The sequence below is a fragment of the Talpa occidentalis genome, unplaced genomic scaffold (assembly GCF_014898055.3).
Source record: "Talpa occidentalis isolate TD23 unplaced genomic scaffold, MPIMG_talOcc4v2.1 talOcc4.4, whole genome shotgun sequence".
In the NCBI taxonomy this organism is placed as follows: Eukaryota; Metazoa; Chordata; class Mammalia; order Eulipotyphla; family Talpidae; genus Talpa; species Talpa occidentalis.
In genome coordinates, this window is record NW_023604295.1 from 13,562,352 (window position 1) to 13,580,747 (window position 18,396).

Here is an 18,396-nt window from a genome sequence, read left to right on the forward strand (position 1 = left end):
TTGCTGAGGGGAGTAGTGGGCAAGACAGGAGAGGTCAGCTATGCCATGTGGGATCGAACCGGCGCTACAGAGGCTGAGGACAGCTTCACAGCGCAGCACTTAACCACCTGCACCACCAGGGCAGGCCCTCTCATAGCAAATATATTAAGATAACATAGATTTTCTTGTTCTCAAATTGAGTTTCCAGTCAACTGTTCTTTTTTCTATTTAAGTTACAGTACATTCCTTGGGTTTCAGATATTCATTGTTGATAATCAACATGTGTCTATTCTACATCAAGTTCATGACTAAAAGTCCAAATTTGTCCCATACCATACCATTGTCCCCTTTTTCATTATTTGCCAACCTTTATTACCCCCTTCAATTCTAGTGTCCATGAATTGGTCGTACAGTTCAAAAATTCATTTATATTTTATTTAGTTCATCTCTCTGTTTTCTCTATCCCATGAGTGACCATATTGTAACAGGTATATCTCCATATAAAAGGGAGGTTTCCTATTCCTCGCCCCACCTATACTGAGACAGAGAGGAGAAGTCAAGTGAAGACAGAATATTGCAGGAAACACAAGGAGATATGCAGAAGTTAAATCAGCAAGAGAGACACAGGAAGAGACACATGAAGAAGAGAGACATGTAAAGGAAGGCGCACTTGTTTCCTTGCTTTGGACTTGCACCAGGGACTTGAGAGACATGAGGACTACCCATCCCCTCATGGGTAAATGCCCAGGCAAACAGGGTTGGTCTGAAGCAGGGCCACTGAGGACCAAGAAAGAGCTTGCCACAAGCATAAGACACCTTCTAGTGGGGACCCATTAAAAATGGGGCAAAAGGGGCCAGGCAAGTCTGTAAGTAAAGAGCAAAATCAAAGTGAAGATAAAGGCTGCAATTGTCAAACTCCTCATGGTCTCTCACCCATGTGTGTTTCAAGTGTCAACCCAAGGCAAGCACAGTTTCTTCACATGTGTCTTGGCTCCATGTGCCTCCTCCAGGTGTCCTTCCTGAGCCCATTCTTCTTTCTTCCTGTCTCTCCAGCTTCTCCCTACCCAGCTCCACCTTTCCTTGCGTGGGGCAGGGAACCTAGAACCTTTCCTTTCCCTGGGGATTACAATATTATATTTCTTTTTGTTGTGAGCCAGCCAAGGGGCATTATTGGGTTGGAGGTGGAAAAATTGAACTAGATTGGATGAAAGTTGGATTGTAAATATTCTTGGAAACATGAGGCATTCAATAACAAGGCCCTAAAGATAGTGTTGACAATCAGATGAATATAAAACCAATGTCTGGGGAACGTGATGAGACAGAGCAGGAGGCATGCCTGGGGAGTCCAGGATTGCAAGCTAAGTTCCAAGTGAACTAAGGTATCACTCAAATCCCCACTGCATGTGCATCTGGGGTTCTGGAGACTAAGCGGATCAACGTTAATTTCTTTAAAACATCATCAGTATTATATATTATCATCAGAGAAAATAATGTGCTTTCTCCCTTGAAAAAAAATGATGTGTCACTCATTGCACACTATTAAACTTTAGTGAGTCTGACCTCTCCATCCCTCAGTCATCAGTTATGAGAGATGGTTTGGTAAGGAATTTTTTTTTTTTTTTTTTAGTTTTTTAGCTTTTGCACTTTCTCGTCTTTTAGCTGAAATGAGCGATGAAATTTAAATTCTAAAAACATGCACTTCTGTTCCACACAGCAAGTTAATTTTGAAGTTCATCAGATGTGTATTTATATGGTGATTGTATCTGTCACATAAACATTTTGTCAATCACTGCCTGCCTTCTGTTCTGATATGCCATCAGCTCCATCTGACATGTGATGAATGTTTTGCTTGTTCTCAGTGAAAACTAATTATGGCAATGACAAGTGTTTTGCCAAGACGCACACACTCTATTATAATATGGTGTTAACCAAAACAATCATTAAAGTTTTAAATTTAAAAATAAACACGTAGGGCAGAATTAGTTTGTTAATGATTTTGCTCAATTTCTTTAAATTCACTTATCTTTTGAAAGAGAATTTGCCTAAAACTAAAAAATATAAACTAAAAAAATATAAACTAGCCCTTGATCTTAATACCACAACCAGTTGGAATGATCTTAATATTACAACCAGTCCAGAGGATAATATACAAATCAATTTTCTCCTACTATTCTTGCATTGTTATTTTGTTTGGATAGATTGAGAGTGAAAGGGATTTATTTTTCTTTTTTCTTTTAAAAGATAAAGGCATAGTACTTGGAATTCACCATAGTGATAATTGCCTTGAACAAAAAGTAACAATGGATAACAAAATTAATGAATAAGTTTAGGTAAAATTAGGATAGTCTCAAATTATCTCCATGTAAGTACTTATTAATTACAAGGGTAAAAATATTAAATTTACAGTAGAGAAACCTGGAAGGTTCCACCTTAACCAAGGGATCAAAATTTATATTACCAGAAATGGGACAAACTGGTATTATGTCCCTCCTGACAAAATGCACTGAGAACACATTATTTCTTTGATGTTACTGCCAAAAATATATAACTTCAATCTAATTATGAGGAAACATCAGACAGACCTCCACTGGGAGACAGTCTATAAAAGAGCCTGTAGTCTTCATAAGTATTAAGAAAAGGACTGGAGACCTAGTCCATAATTAAGAGACATGACAATTAAAGGCAATATATGACTATATTAGATCATAAACAGACATACCTATGTACATTTCAGATTTTGATCATCATATATGTATGTAAAAGAATACCCTTGGTTTTAGAAAATATAAAGTGAACATCTAGAGATGAAAGAGAATCATGTTTACAACTTAGGCACAATATTTCCAAGAATAAAAGTGAGAATAAAGCAAATATGGGTTGTTCAAGAAAGATATATGAAAGTTATTTGAATTATTTTTGCAACTTTTCTGATAGCAGATACTATTAAAAATGTTGTAAATATAGAAATGACACAAAGAATGAGTAGAAAGATTGAGATGTTATCAAAGGGAAAACTAAATCTACAGATTTTATTTATGTGAACGTAAACAATACAAATGATTTATGTGAAGATGATGTTCTTGCAGTACATTTTATGACAGTAACTATATCTGGAGCTCTACATTTCCTTCTAATTGTAGTCCTAAGAATTCATATATACTTGAGAAGACATTATTCTAAAGACAGCATAATTTGATTGTTTAATGTAGCCAGTTATAACTACATGAGGATAAGTAACTTGAGAATGTTAAATATTCAAGTCTAAGAAAAGCAAGCTTTGCATGAATACTGGGGAAAACACCCTTCTTTTACTGTTGTTTAATTCAAGAAAAAGAAATCACCAGACACTTAAAAAAGAATGCCAAACTTATATTGCAGTGAATTGGATCTGGCATGGTCACTCTGTTAGGTATTATTAGTAATACAAGAATCACTGAGATAGTTCATCAGACACTACTCATAGGGGGGAAAGTAGCATTTCAATAATTCAGTTAATATATATTATCTCTAATTTAATTTAGTCTTTAATTTCTAAGCAATTTATATATATATATATATATATGTATACAAACACACACAAATATATATCATAGTATATTCTGGCATCTTATATGAATTACACATTTTTTTAATTTCCTTCATTGGATTTGTAACTATCCATTTTTACCATTTGTCCTTGTGTTCTTTTAATTAGATTAATCACATAATGTTAGAAATCCAGATTAAGTGGTTTATAATAAGATGGTGACATCGGTGAAATGATGAAATGCCCTCTGCTTTATAAAATCAACTGGAGCACCATACATGTGGTCAAAATAAAGAAAAAAAAAAAAAACCTCTGAAAAGTAGGTAAACTTGCAGCAATTCAGGGAGAGTTTATTAAACAGAATTGCAGAATCTTGATAAAAAAATAGAGAACTGGGGCCTTCCTGGTGGCACAAGGGGTTAAGCACCACACTATGAAGCAATCTGTAGCCTCTGCAGCAGGTCTACCAGGGAGAAACCCACATGGTGCAGCAGACCTCTTCCGTCTCGCCCACTGCTCCCCTCAGCAGTGCACTTCTGTCAGTCCACCTGTTCTGTTCCCCATTCTGTCTCTGGTGAATTCTCTCACCCGCCCCCCCACACCTCTGGCCTGTACCCCAGCTCTTGTATGCATAAATAAATAAAACTTAAAAAAAACCAGAGAGCTTTGCTTTTTTACCTAGTCTGACTCCTGTTCCCTCCTTTGCATTGTGGTTGCTTTGAAAACCAATACACCCCTCACCCCCCAAATCTGCTCTCCTCATCCCCCCATTATAGGGAACACCAGTAGTATAGCAGTGACCAGAGAGGACAAATGGCTTAGAATCCCTTTAAACCAGTATTCCTAATTGTTATCATTATTTGGTTTGTCTAATGACCCCTTGTAAGGTTTCATTTGCCAAAAAAAAAAAAAGGTTTCATTTGCAAGATTATTTGACTGGATTTGTAGTTTTCCCAGCACGAATACCTTTCCAAGGATGATTTTTTTTTAAACATATAAAGTCAGTCATTTAACATCATAAGTTTACAGTGGTATATATCAGTTGTAACAAAGTATGACTAACCAAAAAGCTTAAAAATAAAAGTTAGGAATGAGACGCCTGATGGTGGAAAAGATTCCATCTATTGGGGAAATCTGGAAGAAGATGCAGACGGCTGGATGGTGTGCACAGTCCTGAAAGATTTAGCTAATCTTTGGACTTTGTAAAGGCAGGATAGGCAAAGTTAGAAATAGTGTTTACAGTGTTAAAGGCATGTCCCCATATACACAACCTATAACCTAGCCTTCCACCTTAAAAAAAAAAAAAACAAAAAACAAAAAAATATTAAGAAAGCAAGAAAAATTAAGCCCAGTACAGAGAGAAGCAAAGTGACAATAAAACTCAAGTCCTCGCTTAACATTGTTAACAACTGCAGACTTAAAGGGAAACAAGATAAAAGGAAATCAGCATTACCACTAATTGAAATAATCAAGGGTTAAGTTCCACTTGGCACAATTATCATCACAAAAACACCACCAAAAGCTGGACTCAAAACACTTCAAATATTATGCAATCATTTGTATGTATTCATTCATCTGATTTTTAAATATATACTTTTATATATATATATATATATATATATATATATATATATATATTAAAGAGCTGGGGTGCAGGCCAGATGCACGGGAGGGTGAGAGGATTCACCAGAGGCAGGACGGGGAATAGAACAGGCAGACCGAGAAAATACACTGCTGAGGGGAGCAGCGGGAGAGACAGGAGAGTTCTGCTCGCCGTTTAACTTATGATGTTAAATGACTGACTCTCTGCTCCAAGGCCAGTGGGACTGATACACAGCGCTGCGCTCAACCGCCTGCTCCACCAGGGAGGCCCAAAAGATTTATTTATTTATACATACAAGAGCTGAGGTGTAGACCATAGGTGCAGGGGGTGAGAGGATTCACCAGAGACAGAGTGGGGAGCAGAAGAGGTGGATCTACTGAAATGCACTGCTGAGGGGAGCAGCAGGCGAGTCAGGAGAGGTCTGCTGAGCCATGTGCGTCAGCTCCCTGGCCAGGGATCAAACTGGTGCTGTAGTGTCTGCCAATAGCTTCATAGAGCTGAGATTTAACACCTTGCACCACCAGGAAGGCCCCTTATTGATATGTTTTGCAATCTGCTTTGACTAACAGAAGCTTTGGGCACAGGAGGGACCCACCAGTGGCCAGAACGGCCTTCGATCACAAGGCACCACACATACCCAGTGGGTCAATTGAGACGCCACAATGAACCTAACTGGCACCTCTGTAGCCTGTGGGAGGAAGCCTGAGCAACCACCCCTGCAGACATAGGAACTAAGTTTAAGTTTTTTCTCAACATTGTAACAACAAAATGACATCAACATTGAAGAAAGTGACATTACTTAAGGAACTGCTGTTAACATTTGATTGTTTTTTCCAGAATAGAGTGAAATCTGTAACACCCTTCTCAATTAGAGACCCAAAGGAGGCAAGAAAAGCACATAGTCAATAATTCCTGCTTTGTATACAGGAGTATAGGAAAAGTCAGTTTCACTCTTTGCTGGAAGCTATAGATAAAACTCTGTTTCTTGCTCCCATTCTCATCATGAGCAAAGCCAGCTCTGTAGCTTAAGGACATTATCAGCCTGAAGATAAAATCCAAGCATAGCCCAACACTGCAATTGTTAGCATGTATTTCCAACTTTTAGTCCCATGTTAATTCCACTATTTATTGATGTCTTGAAATTTATGATTTACTCTTAAGTGAATTTTTTTTTTTTTTTAATTCAGGTATAGGGCCTCCCTGGTGGTGCAGCGGTTGAGGGCTGGGTTGCAAAGCTGCCCGCAACCTTTGCAGCGCTGGTTCGATCCCTGGCTGCTCCCCGGCCACCGGAGGAGGGTCCCACATGGCGCGCAGACCTCTCCTGCCACCCACTGCTCCCCTCAGCAGTGTACTTCGGTCCTTCTGCCTGCTCTGCTCCCCGCTCTGGCTCAGTGAATTCTCTCACCCTCCCGCGCTTCTGACTGTACCCAGTGCTTGTATAAATAAATAAATCTTAAAAATAAAATAAAATAAAATTCAGGTATATTCTGGTGCTGCAGGTAAGATAAACTTTAGGAACTTATGCTTAAACCCATGGCACATGAATTAATTTCATAGTATCTGTCAAGACTTTTAAAAGATATGCATAATTTGTGTGTGTTTACTATGTGTGTTATTCTACAGGAAAAAAAGCTAATAAATGGAAAGTTATAAGCTAAAAACAATGTGCTTAACAGGATGACAGGAAATTTTATAAATAAGTAAATAAGTCTATTATTCTCTAAAGAAAAATTGTGATATTGTTCTTGCAATTAGAATCAAACAAAGCATGATTGCTCAGTAAATCTCTAACAAGTCTTGGATATAGAGAACTCTATTTCAAAAACTCAAAAATCTATTTATAAATGGTCACATAATGCTCATGCATGATCACCCTAGCATGTACACCAGCCACCTAATTTTTATTCTTGTTTCCATGCTTAGCAAGCGATTTTCCAATTGCAATTTAAGCTTCTGTATAAATAGCAATATAAATGGAGACCATATTATTTATAAATATGAGCATGTTATTCCTCTAGCAGTGATCTTCTCAATGTAAATTAACCAATTGACATTTTGGCTCATGGATAATTGTCCTGCAGATTTGGTTACTGTGAACCAGCATCAATGAGCCGTAAGATCAACCTGTAAACCAAAGAGCAGTCTTGATCACGTCAGGCTAATGAAATTGTGAAGCCTGACCAGAGCAGACAGCTGTATTCTCAAGGTGACTTTGTTGTCTCAGTTCTTTCTACTTGGAACACCAGGCATCCAAAGAATCATAAGAACGATTCACAATCTAACAAGCAAATAGAATGTTCTAGGCCTAATAGTTTCTATTTTAACATTCTTTGGTTTTATATTTGATCAAAGTAAAAGGATAAAAAGAAATAGTGAAAATAGATTTATATAAACGTTAAAATATGTATAAATTCATATAACTCATGTTTTTATTATATTTGAGCATGGTTGTTATAAAGACTTAAAGAACTTATGACTTGTGATATTGAAAGATTCCTGGTAGATAAACCAAATATTAATTGAAAACTACTTGGGAAAAACATCATTTATTCTGAAATTTCTCATAGAAATTTCTAGAGAATTATCAGATATCTCTAGGACTCTATAAAATTCTGATCAGATATCTCTAGGACTCTATAAAATTCTGATCATATGTATGTGCACATGTATAATCCTAACCAGCTAAGTGTTCTCATTATTTGAAAAAGAAACATTCCTGGCAGTAGTACAATTTAGTATCCAAGGTTATCATATGCAAATATGCAAACAAAGAAGGAAACTCACAGAGACATCTATGGGACAGTAAAGAGAACAGAATAACTACTACATTACTACAGTAAAAGGGTTAAGTTTGTGATGTATCTGGCAGATGACATTTTAACTACATAATGTTTGAGAAAGAAAGAAATTCCTATTTAAAGTATTAGTGAGAAAATATGCATCTATCTCAAATTTTAAGAAAACACTTCTCTAATATAGTTTCAAGGATGTCCTAATTTTTTTGTCATCCAGATTTTGGTTCTTTCAGTTTGGCTTACATAAAAATTCAATGAATGATAAAAGCCAAGGGAGACATTACAACAACAAATTGGCAAATATAAATCCCATATCCATTTCTTATGAAACAACTTGCCCATCAATGCCTCACTTTTTTTTTTACATTTAATTAAATTTGGAGATGCAATTATGATACAAAGAATGTCAGATAAGGTAAAAATTATGTTTACAATTTCAATAAGAAGTTGGAGAAATCAATTCTTTACTAGTCTTCATGTTTCCAACATTGATTATTCTTACAGGAGTAACAGTTGCCAATGCTAACTGTTATGAACAGACAACAGACGTGCAAAATATCCTTTTACACATATATCCCAGCTCATATCAACTTGATTCCATTATAAATTTATTTGTAACAGATCACAAAAAATATCAAGGTTATATCATTATTCAATATCAAATAGTGTTGCCTGTTTTATTAACGTATGTGCTTAAGTCCTTGGTACATATTTATTTGGAGGCAAGTTAGGATTGCTATTGGAAGAGAATTCTTTTACACATATATGCGTTAATGAGTTTCTAAGTACTTAGGCATAGTTTAGTCTCAGAGATGATCTTCATCTCCCCCCGAGATTTTTCTACTATTTTTAATTGGTGTGCCAGTCTCAAACACAATTTCTGATTTCTTATTTTGAATTAGTCAGCTAATAGCACAACTTAACATTCTCACTCTACAATTAAAAAGAAATATGCTCCTATTAACATAAGTGAACTTTGAAAGAATGGTTTTTATTAAAGAGTTGGTTAAGAATTCATGGTTCGGCATTAAGATGATCACTTAGTCAATTTCATTTCTAAAATTAAGCTTGCAAACCTCCTTCAACATACTATCTTTTCATATCAAACATTCTTCAAAATTTGAAGATGGCATGACTTTAAAGAGACACATGGTTGATTATATTTTTGTACCTAAGCTTCTGTTTCATATCCTGATTCAGAGAGAGAGGTCATTTAGGAATTTAAACTTTAAACTGGCACAATTCTGGCAAGTAAAATGGAAAAAAAATCACATCAACTCTTTCCACATTATACAGTACATTGTTAAGATAATTATTGCAGTCTAGCTCAGGAAGGTGCAGAGCTTGGGTGTATGTAGCATTCTAATAAGCAAAATCAAAAGTATTGCTCAGGATGTAAACTTCTTTCAGCAATGCTTTTCAAACTATTCTTTTCTATATTTGCAAAATCATACGACCTACAGTCGTTATGGTGATATGAGACAGAAGCCAAATATTGAACTTTAATCTCATTTTGGTGAGCCAGAACTCAAAAATATTTTCAGTTACATTTCACATAATGACATCTCATCACAGAAAAAACAGACAGCAGTGACATGTGATCCTCACATCACATCACACACAAGAGTGGAGAATTTGAAGGCTATCGAGCACTGAATTTTCCAATTGTGCAGCAATTACAGGAACACCTGTGCTACCTAGCTGTGCACTGAGCCCCGTGAAATGCAGTGTTCCAGACCTGTCAAAATGTCTCATTTCTTGCCTTTGATGCAGACCTAATTGTGCTGGATCTGACACTTGTGTTATGCTTCAGTTATAAGCATCAAGTAGAAGGTCTAATAATTTTTAACTCAACCAAAGTAGCAGTGATAAACATTCAGTTCTATTAAGTAATACTTTAAGTAGGTATATTTAAGAGAAATCTACATTTCCCTTAGGTATATTTACAGAGATGTAGGTATATTTAGACTGAACAAATGTGGTGGTTGTTGAAGTATGTCGATGGTTAATGGAGTTACTGATCTGAAATCATATAATGCATATCAACATTTCATTCAGTTACTTAGTTTGCATGTAGTTTGAACTCTTTGTTACAAAATCCCTAGTCGTTTAGAAACTGAACTCCATTTACTACCTCATGGTCACATTAATGCATTAATGGTTAAATTTTGTGTGTCTCAATTCAGGACAATTTTTCCGATAATATTGAAAAGTTACTTATTTAAACAACTTAAGAAGGTTGTTTATATTATTTTATTATTTTTATATTTTTATTATATTGTTACATAGCTAATAATTTATTAATGTTTTGTGTTTAATCAATTAGTTCAACTAAGATGAAAACAAATATTCCTTAGGATAGATACTTCCTTATAAATCTCTCTAGAAACAGAAGTTCTGCTTTCCTCTTTTGATAAACCAATGGAAGTTTTTTTTTTTCTTTTGTCTTAAATTGAGGCAGCATTGGTTTACAACTCTTTATATGATTTGGGGAAATAGGTTTATACCTTCTCAGATGTGTCACCACACCACCCCCACAAACACAGAAGACTATTTCTTAGAATATATTATTTATTGAACTACCATTATTTTACATCCTTGTTCATTATTTTCACAGTGAAGAATTTCTCCCTTCAAGTGTAGTAACCATAGTTCACATAGAAGACTATTTAAAGATAAAATATATGAGTTGATACATACAACAATGGCATTAAGTTTTGAAAAGAGAAATATTTCAATCTGAAGAGGTGAGTTGTGTGAGAAATTGACTCTTGCTGTTGGAACTGTCTAATAAGCTCTGCCTCACTAAAGTCTTACGCTTAATATAAAATTCCAACTGTGTTTGATCTTCAGGAAATGAACTGAGTCTTAGTTGCATCTGTACAAATGTTCTTCCAAGTATCTGCCACATTCTATTATCTCAAATGTATGACAATTTTTGTGACTTGAAATAAACTTACATTTGTTTTTAAAGTATTTTCAATGAACACATTTACCTCTGGATTTTTTGATACCTGATTTTAGACATTTTAATAATATGTTTTCAAAACAAATGTTGAAAAGCATGGAATTGAATAGATTTATATTCAACAAAATTATACAGTTTGAACTTAATCATCCATGAATTCCAGGAGGAAAGTGGGTGGTTAGTATAAAACTAGTACAACATAACTCCTCAGCGCAACATTTAAAACTTTGTGGAGCTCTCTGTAAATATTGTACCTAATCCCCAAAGTAAAATTTAACAAGTTAAATTTACTAGCATCTAAAGGAGCAGTGTTTAAAAGGCCAGTATGGTTTATTCAAATAATGCATAATATTTCATAAATATTTCAACACAATTAATTACACTAATAAATGATAGGAGCAAATGGTTCCATTATATTAATAGATGGCAAAGAAACACTCAAACTTTATTCAAACCCTATTTTTTAAAATTCACAATAAAAATTCAATTATTAAAATAATTTCTAACATTCAGAGAAAACAGAAAGGATCACCAATTTTATTCCACTAAGTTTTAAAAATTCACTTTTATTAATTTAATATGTATGAACTGGCTATTTACTAGAACTGTTTTTCAGCATTCTAAATCAGAGTTGGCAAATCATGTGGACTAATATGTCTCCACCAAATTAAAATATTGGTATGAGGAAGTAGGATCTTTGGAAGGTGCTTTGGTCATGAAAATCAGCAGTGCCCTTATAAGAGACCAGAGAACTGTCTAATCTTTTCACCATGTGAAGAAACAACTAGATAATGTGGCTGCAACCCAGAAGACCATCCTCACCAGAACCTGATCACACTAGCCCCTCATCAGTATCTTGAGACTCCAGACATGTGAGATAAGTTCTGTTGCCACTAGTCCACGGTTTTCTGTTACAATAGCCCAAACTTATGAAAATAGCAAGGCTTAATATAATGTATAGATATGTATATATATGTATATGTATACATAAGTTTTTTAAGTAATGCTGTTTCACAACACTGTATATGATTCAGTTATAAGTTCAAACCTCTTCAGGTTTATGTTACTATACCACTCTCACCACACCAAGGCACCCATACTCCTCCACCATACCCAATGGGAACCCTCCCCTCTTTAATCTTCACCCCCATGTTCCACCTCTGTTACCCTCAAATCCAGTCATATTTCTAGAATTTGTTTTGGTTTAATTTTAACTGTTCCTTTCTTTTGCTTCTCTATGTTCTACGTATATGTGAAATCATCTAGCATTTGTCTTTCTTGACTTATTTTGCATAGCATAATCCTCTCCAGTTTCAGCCATGTTTTTGCAAATGACAAGATTTCATCATTTTTTTTAAGCAAATTCTATTCTGTTGCACCACATCTTTAGTCCACTCATCTTTTGTTGATCATTTAGGTTGCTTCTATACTTTGACTTTATAAATAGTGCTACAGTGAACACAGGTATGTAGCTAGCCCTTCAAGTTGTCCTTTAATTTAATATGGATAAACTATTTAAATCCAAAAAGATCTATGGAATTAAAACCACCAATCAAATTTAGAATCCTTGTGTCTTCTTAAAGCAAATGAGTTTTTCTTGACTCTCTACATTTTCAAATACATAGTAAGACAGAGGCTTATTCTAGAGCAGTGATTTCCAACCAAGAAATATTTGACAATGTAGGTGCACTTTTAGTTTTCATAACTAGCAACTGGTCTCAGAGGAACACTTGTGTCATCTAGTAAAAATCTGAAGAAACACATCTTCCAGCCCTTTTCTCTGCAACACCTTTCAATTGAACTTCAGTCAGATTCTGTTATTTCAAAATTCCCAAATCTTTGAACAACCTTTGCCAGTGAGATTTGGCCTTGCTAGTTTTCCTGCCTCCCCATATGGTATGTTCGATGACACTCCCCATTCATTTTTCACCCTTAATATATTCTTTCTCTTGTCACCTATGTAATATTTTCTCTGTAAATGTACCCCTCACACCTAAAGTTCAAGTTCGGTGTACCTACATTTCCTCTCCCTCTGAAAACACCATGTTTTCAGAATGGTGGTGCTCATCACTCTGTGGTATCTTAAGCACCTGTTAATTCAACCTCTCTGGGTGTAGGAACCATGTTCCCTTTTTCCCATTTCCAGGGTTTAGTACAGTTGATGCCTGGCAATTAAAAGGTAATTAATAGATATGCTCAATGAAAAAATTTATTATACCATTAAGCTTATTTAATTTTCTGAATAAGCACCATGTTGAGTTACACATTCAATTGGATTGAGTTTGGGTTATGAAGTGTCTTTGTGAAATTTATAAACTAAAGCTCTTATCCCTGATGTGACTATGTTTGGAGATAAGAGTAGATAAAGAAGTAATTAAGGGTAAATGAGGTCTCTAAGATGGGGCCCTAATCCAGTCTGAGTAATGTCCTTAGAAGAGAAAGGAAGACCATGGTGGGTTAATGCAGAGAGAAGGTCCTGTAAGGCCACAGCAAGAAGGCAGCCATCCTCTAGTTAAGAGAAGCAGCCTCACAAGAAGCACACCTGCTGATCTGAGATCTTCCACAGCTGTGAGGAAATAAATTCCTATTGTTAGAACTCCTAGAAAACTAATAAAGTTGGTAGGTATTTGATACAAATATGCTTATTTAGGAAAGATTTATGGAGACCCTTTTTAGTTCCGTTTTACGTCAATTGAATATTTATCTTTGAAGTAAGAAAAAATAAATTTACTGAATCTATCATACTTATCTAGCTCCAGTGCTCCTATCAAATGAATAAAGTGCAGGAAGCCATCCACAATCTGTGGGATGTTAAATTTTGACATTAAGAATCTGGTTACTGAAGTACCCACAGGGCTTCTTTATTAAATCATCCAGTCACATAAGGTGACCTCACAAGTTGAGTTGCTCAAAGACTGTGAAGAATAAAGTCTTAAGAGTTCATTTTTTTATTTTATAATACAGAAAGTGAATTATTCTCTTCATCTTCCTAGAATATGTTGCCTCCTAAACTTACTTGATCTCAACTGAATATGAATCCTCAAGGGTCACAGTGGAAAAGATCATATGTGGTCATTATAAAGTCAGAGCATTTGATCCTATTTTGGAAGGTCACACTGAATTACACATAGATAATAGGGGAAAGTACTATTAAGTGAACTCTTTTAGTTATTCTATCTAATGGTATATAACAAAGCTATAATGGTATAATACAGCTATACAACCTCAATATAATTGTGACAGAGCTATAATGGTATATAATAGACCTATATAACCTTACTATAATTGTGAGGTTTATATTTCATATCCTTTCATCTTGTCATGCTTAATCTTAGGGTTGATATTTGTATTGAAAAAATATTTATGATGTCAGCAGTGAATAAAGCAATGGGAAATGCCAGAAAATCAACATGAAGCTATTTCAGAATTCAACAATATAAGAACTGAAACAGTTGCCACTTAAAAATCAATTCTCACTGATGAGCATTGGTTAAAATGTACCAAATTGCCCAGACTGAAGACTACTTAGTAAGTCAAGCACAGTTATGTGAAAATTGATGTTTTTAGTGGAATATATACACTTAGCTTGGATAAAAGTAGATCAGTTTTATATATGGAATAATGAATGTTTCTTGAGATGTGACTGAGACAAATGATGATCTTAAAGAGTGTCAATATGTATTTTGAGAAAAAAGGGGTGGGCTCTTGCACAAATTTGACTGGTAAATGCTGGAAGCTGAATTACTCTCTTGACAATTCAAAGCATTAGAAATATTTAGGCTCTGAGTATTCCAAAAGGAAAAAAAAAATCTTTTAACTGTGGTTACCATGGCATTTCCAAAACTCCTTCTTAAATATTATTTTAAACATTTTTATATTCACTTAGATAAAAATGTTTAAAACTTTACAAATTGTTAAAAGATAAGCGCAACAACTTTTGTAACAACTACTATGTCAGAAAATACAAATTGCCAACTCCCCACTATGCCCTCCCAATCACAGCCTGGTTTTTGAGTCTTTTTTTTTTAAACTATCATTCTATTGATAATCTTGTATCTTTTTAATTATTTTAAAACCCACGTGTTCCCCTTGATCTTTTATTTTTTAAAGCTGCAACCTAATTAGCTAAGAAACTGTATCATTTTGTCTAGTTTCCCACAGACCCTCTTTTGCTGATTGGATCACTATGTTGTAGTTCAATATGCTTCTTTCTCATTCATCATTTTTGTTAATTGGTAATTGGATCACTCTGTATAATGAGATTTAGGGTCAATGTTTTGGCAAGATTACTTCATAGACAATATGTTTACTTCAATTAGGAAGAATACAGTATTTAATTATCCCTCTTGTAATATTAGCAGTCATAGATTTTCGATTCATTCAGTGAGGGTTGCAAAATGGATCTGCCTTAGTTCTCAAATTTCTTCTTCAATTAGCCCCTTCCCAGAATTAGAAAAGAGCTTCAGAAAAATATTACTTTATCAATGTGTTAGTTATTTGGTGACATTAATATAGAAAAGCAGAATGCTATAATTTCCTTCATATGTAACTGTCAAAATGGTTGACTTTCTAGATCCTCAAAAGGTAAACATGTGGATTGTTTTTGAAGTCAAATGCTCTATCCCTGAGCTACACCACCCCAAAACATAAGATTTCTTCAAAGCATTATTTTGAACTCCAGTTTAAGTATATTTGATGCAGTTTGATCTATTGCACTTTTTATCTTCTCTGATGTTAAAAGTTTTCTATCTTTTGCTGGTCTACATCTGAACTGAAAGCATGCACATTCATCAAATTATTTCTTTTAGTGGGAAATAGTATCAGGACAACTCAGCCTAGATACAAAGAGTGGCCATTGTTTTCCAGTCTTCCTAGAGAATTAAAACAGGAAATATAAATATGAATTCACACGAATTCTTAGATTGGTCTTTTCCTTTACTGAGATATATATATATTTAATATTAATATGAATTTATTTAATTATAACTTTTATTTTTGTATTTTCCTGCTTTGGTGTTCTACAGAAATGTCTAACTTAATTAGGCTGCACCTTCTTTCACTATTTTTTTTTTATATTTATCATTTCTCTTTATAACTAAACTAATTCTCTTATGCAGGAGTATCGATTTATTTTCCTTCTCTGCTTTTTGTTGTATATATATTTTATTGAGGTTACATTGGTCTACAACACTGCTGTGACTCACAGCATCTCCACTGTATGTTACCACATCTCACCCACCACCAGGCCTCCCACAGATATTAATACAAGTATTATACACCCTTAAAGTTGCTATGCGCTGTATTTGTTTTCCCATTTTGCTACTTCAAAATCCCCACTTTTTACTGTTGAATTGTAGCCTTTTGTTACACAAAATAGGTTTCAATGTTGCACATTTCATACTTGGTATAAATTTGGCTTAAAAAATTGTGTTGCAATCCTATCTTGCTTTTGATGCTCCTTCCAGTGATGTCACATCAATTCTAGTCAGTGGCTCTGAAAGAGCCAAAGCAGGCCCAGGTGCCTCAGATCAGGTGCATGCAGTTAGCCGGCCCTCTGAAGGCAGCTTCTGCGACCCTTTGTATCTGACTGCCAGACACAGGAAAGCGTGAGACTCAAACCGCCGCATGTTGTCTCCTGCAGAAGTCAGCTTCCAGCAACACAAACCTCCCAATCTCCCAACTGATCGCCCGGGGACTGGGAGATCTTGCTTCTCTTTGGCTAGATCTGGGCCCGAGCCTTAGGGGAGCTCTGTGTCCATGGTGTAAATCTGAATGAGATCAGACACAATGTTATCCATGAGGGGCTTGGTGAGGTCCTCACTAAACACCTGCCACCACGACTTCTCTGCATGCTCCTCAGCAGGCACCTTGATCCCATAAGCCTGCAGGGCCAGGTAGAGCACCGCCACGGCTATGTGCTGAGCCCAAAAGTGGAGGCACAGCCCCCATGGTAGCTGTCCCGCAGCAGTGCCCAGGCAGTGACAGAAATGGGGGCCCGCTGCCAGCTGTACCAATTCAGCCAGTTCTTGAGGGAAATCAGGTAGTGGAGCAGATATCTATGCAGATGCTGGAAGGAGACTTGGAACTGCAGAACTCTCAGCACCAGTAGCTCGCACTGGACGATGCTGTCCCGGAGCTCCCAGAAGCGGGAATCCAGCTGCAAAGGCTCGCTGCTGGGGTGGAAGTACGTGTTGGCCACATTTATGATGTCCTGAATGTGCAGGTGCTGCTCTTCCACTTTGCCAGCCAAGTAAAGGGAAGCCAAGGCTACCAAATAGGGGTCATAAGTGTCCAGGTTGGCCTCACAGAAGAACTTATGGTAAATGGTGCAGGCCGTGGCAATGGGAATGGACCTCAGGCCCAGCTTGACGCCTACCTCCATGAGGAAGCGGGTCACTGGGAAGTGCACTCTGGCCTCCGGCAGAGGCCGGCCCTTGGCACCCTGTGCTCCCTCGCCCCCTCTGAGGCCCTCCAGGCCAGTGGACTCCATGGGGCCCTGCACGGTGAGCCTCAGGGGTCTTGACCAGGAGATGCTTCCCCAGCACGTGGGGGCTGAATCTACTGGTTTTCAGGCAGGCAGTTTTCTGTCTGTTGTTTTAATATCCGTGAGAGTAACTTAAAGAGTTAAAACTTTGTATTCTCTCGTAGGTGGTGCTGTGGGTCCATCTGATTTAGTGTGGTGGCTGTTGCTGGCTTCCGTAGGCCCTGAAACCTGACCTTGCACTTGCTGAGTTAGCAGGGGATGGGCGGGCCTGTTCCTGGTGGTAACTGACCGCTTCTCTGCCTTCTCTCTAGGGCTGCAGTCTGCATGTTACCAGTGTGCTCTGTGAGGTCAGCACTAACCCCAAAGGGTGGGGAAGGTGAATTGCAACCTTTTCTTAACAGAGACCCAACCTACGCAGGAAACTCAGTTCCTCCAAATGGGTTTCTCTTTTTCAAGAGTGAATGTGTTTCTGTTCTTCCTTTCCCAGGGTCCCTGGCTGATCCCTGCCGCCTGTATCCCCAATCCTGGGCCTGTAGTCTGCAGGTGACTCCCACTATTTCTTGCTCAATGAAGCATGAATCTCCTCTGTGTCCCCTTGTGGAGTCTGTGATGGTCTCCAGTGTTCAAGGGGTGCTTCAGTTTCACCCCATAGGTCGGACTTGGTGCAGGTTAACTGTTAGACGCTCCTCTCAGGTGTAAAGCAAGGACCTTCCTCTCTCAGCATCTTAGTAACATCCCTAAAAATCAGATCTCCAGCTCATTTCATAAGACTAGCTTTAACCCATACAACAAAACTAGCCATCACATAAATAATATTACACTAGTGACAATATTATACTAATAAGCTTTATAGATATAGATGAACCAATGTTTTAAAAAATAGTAAATTGAATCCAGCAGTCTATAAATATAATAATACATTATAATCAAATGTATAGGAACCTAGAACATAAGACTTGTTCAATGTATGCACAACATGAAAAACATTATAATTTACCATATTAATAGAAGAGAAAAACTGCATGGCCTTCTTAATAAAGG

The 18,396-nt window shown here is 36.5% G+C and overlaps 1 protein-coding gene across 1 annotated transcript; it reads right to left on the reverse strand.

Moving 5' to 3' along the window:
- Positions 1-16,609: 16,609 nt before the first annotated feature.
- On the reverse strand, positions 16,610-17,361 carry LOC119256759 (cyclin-Q-like). The gene is given in 3 exon segments (XM_037524523.1): positions 16,610-16,639; positions 16,700-16,815; positions 16,818-17,361. Coding segments are annotated over 3 exon segments (690 nt in total).
- Between the last annotated feature and the right edge of the window lie 1,035 nt (positions 17,362-18,396).